The sequence below is a fragment of the Poecilia formosa genome, unplaced genomic scaffold, assembly GCF_000485575.1.
Source record: "Poecilia formosa unplaced genomic scaffold, Poecilia_formosa-5.1.2 Scaffold65, whole genome shotgun sequence".
Classification (NCBI taxonomy): domain Eukaryota; kingdom Metazoa; phylum Chordata; class Actinopteri; order Cyprinodontiformes; family Poeciliidae; genus Poecilia; species Poecilia formosa.
In genome coordinates this window covers 2,605,105-2,614,723 of record NW_006800004.1, presented here as the reverse complement: position 1 = coordinate 2,614,723, position 9,619 = coordinate 2,605,105, and the positions used below count along the sequence as shown (strand labels likewise).

At 40.4% G+C, this 9,619-nt stretch overlaps 1 protein-coding gene across 1 annotated transcript in view; it reads right to left on the bottom strand.

The window, feature by feature from the left end:
• Window positions 1–9,619, bottom strand: part of LOC107836526 (uncharacterized) — an 89,676-nt gene that overhangs the window by 68,916 nt on the left and 11,141 nt on the right. Inside the window, exon 3 of the mRNA XM_016672762.1 lies at window positions 4,793–4,840. Within this exon, the coding sequence (XP_016528248.1) occupies window positions 4,793–4,840 (48 nt within the window). The remainder of the gene's footprint in view (window positions 1–4,792; window positions 4,841–9,619) is intronic.

The following is a 9,619-nucleotide window of genomic DNA, read 5'->3' as shown; positions in this document are numbered from 1 at the left end:
CTAATACTTTCTGGTGCTCTGCAGCGATATTTATATTTTAATCCTACATAAAAACCATTTATATTAACTTTATCACATTGTCCCGGAAGCTACAAATCTTTAAATTCAGAATTCTGGTTTTCAATCAGAAGAGCTGCAGTGTTTCTTAAACATTCAGGTATTTTGTTGTGAGGATGGATTATCAGACGGACAGACAGATGGGGGCCGCGACTGCAGTGCATTGGGGCCCCGTCGATTTGAGGCTCATCGTTCACAGATTCACCTGTTCACTGGTTTTTCTGTGGAGTGTAACTCTAAATTATTACCCATTTTTGTAGAGCATATCTAAAATATTCAAACTAAAATGCACTTTGACAGGCGCACATAGTGCCATGCAATGCTACTTCACACAATATTGGATGACGTTTGCAAAATAGCAAAAATTCACAAGTGCCATTCATTTTCCTTGGTGCTGATTGGTTGTAGCCCCAAGAGTGGAGATAAGGAAGTCTGCAGAAACCAGCTTCTGCCATAGTGCTACACTGCAAAGACACAAAATATTACCAGGCAGTTTTGGTTTAGTTTCTCACACAATCTACCAATGGAACTAGTACTTTTTTTCTTTTTTTTTTTTTTTTTTTTTTTTTAGGAATTGTCTTAAAATGAGCTCCTATATCCTGCTAAAATCTTTCTTAGAAATTATTTTTGACTTATTTCAGGTTTATGAAGATATTTGCACTAGAAACTAGACCAAAAATAGTAATATGTTAGTAATATGTTGTGTTTTTGCATTGTAAAACACATTGAAAATGGGTTCCACTGTGTGCATTAGTGCAAATTAAATTATATCTCGTGTCTAAACTGTTAAAATAGGCACTTATTATAAATTTTAAACAGAGTCTCAATTATTCACAAATTTCAGCTCTTTGCAGGCGACTGTGGTCCGTATCTCCCACAAATACCAAGGGTCTACTGTAATGAGTATTGGTCTGTCCAGTTCTCAACGATGGCCATAAGAATCAAAATAAAAAAACAAACAAGCAAAAAAAACAACTAGATCCTGGACAAACATTTTATCATCCACACGGAGGAGAGTCACTGCTTCTCTGCATCAAAAGGTGCAAGCTGACTAGATTTAGGTAATAGATTAGAATCTCTCCTTGAAGGTTTGCTCAGAATGATAGTCCAGGATGAGAGTCCAGGATTTTCACGAGGGACTTTATTTACCGTCTTAGCTGGGAACGCCGCAGGAACGCCATGGGAACGCTGTGGGAACGGCCAGAATGAGCTGGAGAGAGAGGGATGTTTTCCCAGCAACCTAATCTTGAATAAGTGGAAGAGAACGGATTGATCGATTGTCAGTTTATTGTCTTAAGATGTCTCTAAAATTCTGACCTTTGACTCCTAACTTACAAAACTACAGCTATAATTTTACGTTATGTACTTATTTAGAGTTTTATTAGAAATCTTAAGACATTTTTTGTCTGGTGGATGAACTGATGAATCAATATACATATGAAATTCATTGGTTCTTTTGCTTATGTATATGTATTTACATTTTATTTATGAAACTTGGTTAAAAAAAAATCCTTTTTTAAATTGAACCTTTATTTTACCAGAATAAAAGCCCAGTAAGAGTAAAAACCTCTTTTGAGGGAATCCCTGTCCAAGAGGCAGCGACTACATGAAAAATAAACACTAAAATAAAATCTCAAGCTATAAAAATACAGGTACATGTCATTGAATCGGCTTCAAGAACTTTCCGTTCTTGAAAGTTCTTGTTTCATCACGAAACAAGATGAATTCAATCGATCTCAAAGCATCAATTTGAGATTGACTCAATTTGATTGATATTTTTTCCACTTCTCTTTCCTCCGTTTCTTCTTCTTCTTCTTCCTCTATTCTCCACCACTTCCTCCCTTCCTGGACCCTGGTCACATGGACCAAGGGCCATTAAACTGCCCCGGCCCTCCTTTTCTTTATAATTACACCCTCCCGGACTGACCGAGCACCAGCTAGACCTCTGCTATTTGTTGTAATTAGTCCAGAATGTGAGCTGTCAACATGCAAAAATCGCGCCAGTAGGCCTGCGACGCTGCAGCCGCCCCCACAGCACTTAAACAAACACAAGCACCTAGAGCCTCGGCCAATGGAATGCATTAACTTTCTGCTCTCTCCCCTCCCGCTCTGATCCCCCTCCCCTCGGCAACTCGTGTCAAACCCAGGTCCCTCAGAACAAAATCTTAATAATTAACTGGCAAATTTTAACATGATTGCTTCTGACACACCTACTCTGGTAATTATTGCTTTGAGGCCATGTGCTAATGAAATTAATGCATTCATTGCCCCAACAAATTAGCATAACTCATACAAATGGCCCACATTCGAGACCCAGTTGCGTGGAGGCAAAACAACATACAAGGAAAAAAAAAAAAAACAGTTTTAATGATAAAAACGACAGCAAATGAAATGGCTGGCACATTGAATTGGAGACCATGAAGAGAACTGCTTGCTCAAAGTCTTAATGAGTAAAGCCTCTTAATGTTAACCAAGGGTGATTGCAGTAATGCATTACAGTGATAGCAGAGCAGCACCAAATGATTATCACTACCATTAGAGTCATTGCTGTTCTGCGTATACATCTCTCCGTGGACAAATATTAAACGGCCTTGCCACCGCAGACATTAAAATGTTATTATACCGACACATTAACTGCAGCAGAGTTCATATCAATATACATAGGAGCTCCCAAACAATCCTTCTCTAAATGGCACAGCCGCCACTTGCAGCACTCACCACTCACACCACTATTCCCTGTTCATGGCTGTTAGGTCTCTCTGCGGGACGCCTCTCAGACACTTACTGTCTGGTATTAATAATTGATGATGATGCCACAGGTACAATGGGCGAAGACAAGTGCAACAATCAGTGCAAGATGCTGCAAAAAGTGCGAGAAACGTCCCCTCATAGCTGCTGGTGGAGCGGAGACAGCTGGAGAAGCTTCAAATTGGGTTTGCCTGCAGCCAAACATGGTCAGGGTAACAGAAAGCCAATAAAAATGGCCTTCATTTGAGCCAAACTGCCAGGGATTATTACAGGCAGGTGACTAGGCTGCAGGTAGGCATGACAGTTCGGGGTGTTCGGAACCTCTTTGAGGGAACCTCAGTTTTCTACAGTAAAGTTAGGCAAGAGAAGGTAAGTTGTACGAATCTGGGGAAAATGTATCGTGTTTCTACAGTTTGCAATAGGAAAGTACAGTGCAAGAGAGAAACCCACTGGAAACTAGAAAGAGATTTTCAAAACTCATCTGGAAATTTTAAGGAAATGCAAGATCATGAGCATGAGATCATGAGACACGCAAACTCTTCGTGCCTCTTTGAGCCGTAGAGCAGCTGTTACCAGGGAAACCATGGGGCGACTTGGTTCAATTGGGAATGGATCTACCAAACGATCTCACACCTTCAATTGGTTTGGTTCACTTTCAGGCTCCATGCTGAAACTCAAACCAAAATGCCAAACGATGTAAAACTGCATTTGCTGCAATAAACTATCAACTTAGGGTCGATGAAAACCAATGTCAACTCAACTTTTGAGATTTTGTCTTGTAAAAATAACTAAAAACTACCTGTAACATCAAAAGCAAATTATATATACATATAAAAATACAGTAATACAAATAAAACTGGTTGTAACATGTCAAAATGCTAAAGCCTTGAAGATCTCTGAGTACTGCTACAAGATTGTGACAATGACCTACAGAGATCTGACTGACCAGTGTTTGCTTTGCTACTTGACAACTTGATGTTTCCAATAAAAACAGTTTACATAAGGCAGTGAAACACACCTGCACCTGTTTGAAGATTCATACTGTCACCCAATACATAGTGAATGTAAAACGAGACAGCTGCCATATGTGTACGCAAGAACCCAAACCGAGAAGAACAAAACATTTGGGCCCATTTGTTCTTTGAACCCGAGTGGAGACAAACAGACGTCCCTGATTAAGATTAAATAACAACAGTCACAGAATATGATATGGAGCAGTACCAACGTGCGAACGATTCCGCGTTTCCCCAACACCTCAAACTCCGGAGAGGTCGCCAGGGAAAGGTCACTGTGGCATCATCCTCCGTCCCATACATACACACGGGAACAGAAAACCTGCCGCGGCACAGAGAAGCATGCATAAAGCCCCCCCCACGCCACGCTGTGACCTCCGAGACGGCCATGAATACGAGCAACACATCAACAGCAGCCATCCTAATCCGAGATGGTTAGTCATGTGGCCACCTTATCCAGCATGCAACCCCATCTGTGATGACACATGAGCTCCGGCGTTTCACAGGAATAAACTCCCAAACACGACCACGCAACATCCTGATGGGAAATTTCCATCGGGGGGGGGGATGTAACACAGGAAAGCGTGATTAATTTCTTCTCATGGAATGAATACAGATATTGTCATTACACGCCTTGTATCCTTTTCCAAATATTGTAATGTTTTACCCTCCTTTTCTCTCCCCCTCCTCCACTGGCAAGAGGAAAAGAGGGACGACACGTGAGCGACACAACTGGCTGCTAGATGGGCTAAATCACGGAGCAAAACAAAGAGCTGATTGCTCATTAGTGTTATGGATCTGCTCGAGTTGAAGCCGTTTTTCAAGATGCAGACACTGTTTAATGGCTTAAACGGCGTTTGCTTAAATTCCCGCCGCTGACATTTTCAGACGGTAACACCTAAACGATCGAGGCGTCCTCAACCGTCTTGGGCGCATTTTCCGTTTGGAGTCCCCTCCTGGAAGCGCACACCTACCTTGGCCTTGCAGATGACACATCGCAGTTTGTCTTCACTCCCACATCCCTGCAAGAAAAAGAAATGAGATTTAGACGTAATTAGGAGGTTCTGAAGCCAAACTCGTCAGCCGGGGTGACATGAAAGAATATTTTAATAATTGTTAATCAAAGAGTTCCCAATCATTCCTTCTTATTATGACAAATGAGCTAATTATGTTTACTTGGTTATATCTAACCCGAACGTGTGCTATATGGAGTAATGCTAATTTAATTAGATTGTTCAAAGCTTGCACTGTGCCGTGGCCTTGAGGAACAAAGCACAAGAATAGAAAAAATAATAAATAACTAAGTAAAAGAACAAAACAACAACAGGAAAAAAAAATCATAATTCAGACAAACGCACAGTTTTGTTATTTAGTTCTGCTCCTCGAGGCAGGCGTAGCCGCACAAGTTACACACCGACTCAAACACACGCGGGGAAGTAATGTGTCGACAATCTGCGAGCCGCAGCTCCAGACGCTAATGACAACAAAACCATTTGCACAAACACAAATCCGCTGCTGCAACGCGTCACAGGATATGCTGATAGATGTTAATGGCACATAATTACAGGACACTACTATTAGGAGCAGGACTTTTTTTTCTATTTTTATTTTTTTTTCTCTTTTTTATTAAGAGGATTGTTGCCCCCGGTGCCGTGGCCAGAGTGCTGGGAGTGTTGGGCTAATGAAAGTAAACCAGGTCTGTTCACAAGGATGGCAATTATCAACCGCTGAGAAACAAAGTCGCTCAGAAGGATTGTTTACTCAACTCAGACTTAGAAAAGAAAAAAACTCAGATGATTAAAAGGCATTAATAGGAACGAAACTTTTACTGCTATAGTATAATCTAGCTGTAAATATTCAAATATTCTTTGAGCAAATATATTCAAGATGAAATGAAAATGTTTCATATTAAGCAATTAGCTAGACCTGATCAGTGGTATCAATCTCCTTATAAACAAAGTAACCAGTTCACATTATTTATTACTCATGCATTACATTTTTAAGTGGATAAGAGTTTCTGGAAAATTCTAAAAAGTCATGCTAATGCTACAGACGAGGGATGTTCCAATCTGATCACAGAATTGGAAATCGAGTCCGATCTAATGATTTCTTAATCAGAACTCCGTCTGAAGAGAGTCTTCTCCCCTTCAGGTATCGGATATGAACATGTATTGATTTTAAACCCAACCAGGAGTAATACAGGTTAGTGTCTAACGTTGTGTGGTGATACTTTGCAGCAGTTACTGCCGTAAAGCGAAACTGAACACGGCATCAGCTTGCAGTCGGAGAACTTGTCAACTTAGCGAGGTTGTCGCTGTATTTAGTGAAAATGAAAATAAAAATAAAATCAAAACAGTCAGGTCAGGCTTTTTGAAGCTCTATATCTTTGATCGGCCTGAAAACTGCAACCAGTGCAGTCCTACTGGTGATGGTGGAGGTGTAATGGTCTGGGAGACTCCTTTAAAACTATTATTAATTATTACATCAATTTGAGCTTTTCACCAATAAACTTTGCTGATGGGTTTGGTTTCAAACAAGTGGATATGTGAAAAAACATCTCACACCCAGAGTTAAATGTGGTGGAGGATCTGTGATGCTGTGGGCCTCTATGTCTTAAAAAGAACTGGGAGGATTCTAGGATAGCATGCAATCATGTTTTGTTTTCAAATATAAGTATATTTTATTTAAGAATATGGCTGACTCTACCAGTGAACTGAAGATGGATTGTAACTGGAGCTCTCAGGAAGATGTTGATGCAAATAAATATTTCTAAATTAACACAGAAATGTTTCAAAAGACAGAAAATCAAAACCATGGACATCTCCACCCACAAGTATCCCCCCTTAAATATCTGTACACGAATTAAAGGTTAGATTTTTATAAATGTTTCAAAATATACTGATGTCTGTAATTATGGAACATTGACCAACATATATGATGATATGATGTGTATAGATGATGTTAATGACAAAATATAATGTTAATTTCTGGTTTTTCACTTGGTGACTGTTTTTAATGACTTTATATTTTTGTAATTCTTTTTTTTTTACTGCCTGGTTGCTGAACTGTGCTGAACAAATAAACTTGACTGACTGATGGATGTAATAAATAGTCTTTCCACTTCTCTCCCAGCGCCGCCATCAAACATGTCCTCGTCTGCACTTTAAACTCCGCTCATCTTCCTCACTCTTTCCCACCTGCGTCGCTGCTGGGCTTCGCTCACTTGAGTCCTTTTAGTGTGTTCAGTTTCAGCTGGACGGTGTTGCAGAGTGAAACCAGATGTGTAAAAAAAACGAATGAACCCGTCAGGCCCGACACTCAGCTTTACGTCTGCAGCAGTCAGAGGGAGCGGCCCCGCACCGCATCGGGCCAAACCGGGCTGAACACGCTCACAGTCCTCCTGCGCCCTTGTGCTTTGGCTTGTGGGGCTTATACCCCTCCAGGAATGTGCCCTCCATAATGAGGGTCAGAGGTCAAAGTGCTGCCTCGCCTGCAGGCTGGGATCTCCCAGGTACACTCAGTCACTGACTCTGTCCCTATATTTAAATCCCGCCTCAGGACATGCATTTCAAAGGGCATCTCCTAACTAGTTCCTGGTTACTAATTAGTTTTGCGCCGTGCTATTTGTCTTTGGGAACCTGAAAGCAGAGAACGGTTTGGGTGGGGGGTTGATGGGGGGCGGGGGAAGAATGAGGCGGACTGAAAAAAGATGCTCCGTGCTGACTGTAATCATCAGCTGCAAACTAGGGCTCCAGCTAACAATTATATTAGTAATCGATTGTTCTGTTGATTATTTGATGATTATTCGGATTTTTAAAAAATGTGCACATTCTGCAAATTTTTCATTTAACTAGGTCTGCCTTTTTTCTTTTCCTTTTACTAAAATATTTTATATACATTACAGAATGCAGTTAAGCAAAAATGATGCAATAATTTTTTTTGAATAAGAAAAGATTGCAGAAAAGATTCTGTAGTGACAAATATTTAGTAATTTTTGATGGTGATAGAAAAACACAGAAAGCTTCCATGTTTCCGTACGTGCGGCTCGTATTGGCGCTAACGGCCCCAATGCTACCGCTAACCGCTCCCTGGCCGGATTGGCTCTCCCTCGCAAGTCAAATCATTATTGGATTACATTTTCTGCTTTCATAAAATGCGGTTAAGAGGCACTTTGGACATATGTGCATGACCTGCTTTCCAGAGATGGCTATCAGAGCAAAAGTGACAGGTCAATTGCTGATTTCTGTTCCATAAAAGGAAAAGGCCTCCTACCCTGAGCACTCTAAAAGGTCGCAAGCTCTCTGTCTGTCTGCTCCTCTCTTCCTCTCTCTCTCACACACACACACACACACACACACACCCACCCACACACACACAAAAGTTAAAGTCGTCCGCTGACACGAGAGCACGCTCTCAGCTGAGTGCGGCGCTGCGTGTGTCTCTGTGTGTGTTTGCGCGCGTGCCGGCTGCATCAGCCTGTGTGTCTGTATGTAATTGTATAGTGGGAAGACACACACTTAATGGAAGTGGCTCTTCACTCTGACAGCTGGGTGGTGCAGATGAAAGGTCTGCTGCGGCGTGTTGTCGGCCACTTGTGGAGTGTCCGGAGAGAGGCCAGGACAGACAAGGCGAGGCGAGGCGAGGCGAGGCGAGGCGAGGCGCTGACACACACAGGTTCTGCTGGTCGGGGTTCAGAGCCGCAACACTCAAACTGAATATTTGCACAAATGTGGTTTTAAATTGCTTTTAATGATAAATAGGATTGTTTGCTTTCGGCTTCCAAATGCATTTCAGATGTAATCTCAAAGAGGGCGTGTCCAAACATTTTGTCACGTGGGACAGAGTCTTTGAAGCATTTGAGGGGCAAGAGAATAAAACTAAAATGAAGCAAATTAACTAACCAGATTGTTTTTTTGGTTCATTTTTATTGGAGAGGGTGTTCTCTCATTGATCCAAAACTTAAAAGGGGCAGTATAATGTGTTTTCCAACAATATATTAGCACGTCATATCTCAATCAAGTAAATATTCTAACTTTAATTTATCAAATATGAGTTAAAATAAATATGACTTAGTAATTCAATGCCTTGAAATTGGGACTACGTATCTTTAAGAAGCTCTTGCTTTTTTTGAAACTCCACCTTCAGGAAGTATCACAACATGCCGCCTCTATTAACCCTTTAACAATGGTTTTACCAGTGTTGCTCTGAGAAGTAGCTCCAATAAATAAGGATAAATGTTCAGGTCTGAACATTAACTTCAGCGATTGTTTTGCTTTTATTTTTATTATATATCAATAAAGTACCACAGTCAGTTAGTTTTACTCAAAATCAGGCCTGGGCACAACTATTCACTAAAACACTTTAGATGAGTGACCCATATTGTGTTCCTGTTGCCTAGAATAAACAAACGGAAGAAACTTCTAGGCCAAGAGAGAAAAAAAAAAAAAAAACAGAACAAAAAAAATTCAGAAATTGTATATTTTTATTTTGATGAGGTAAACATGCCTGTTGTTTCTGATCTTTTCATGTTTTCTTTTTTTCTGCAATAATTAGTTTTGTTTTATTATGCAAAAAGACCAGGATAAGTTTTGCATAAATAATATTTTTTTAACATTTGAAACTCAATAAATTTGGCCGCATTAGCAAAACGCGATGCCACTGCTTAAGAGCCAGTAACCTTTATGTGTCAGAATGGCCCAGTCAAAGGCCAGATAAAAATTTAATCTGGAATTTGAGGCAAAATTTGAAAACGCAATAATTTTGTAAATCAGGAGGATTTTATATTTATATATATATATATA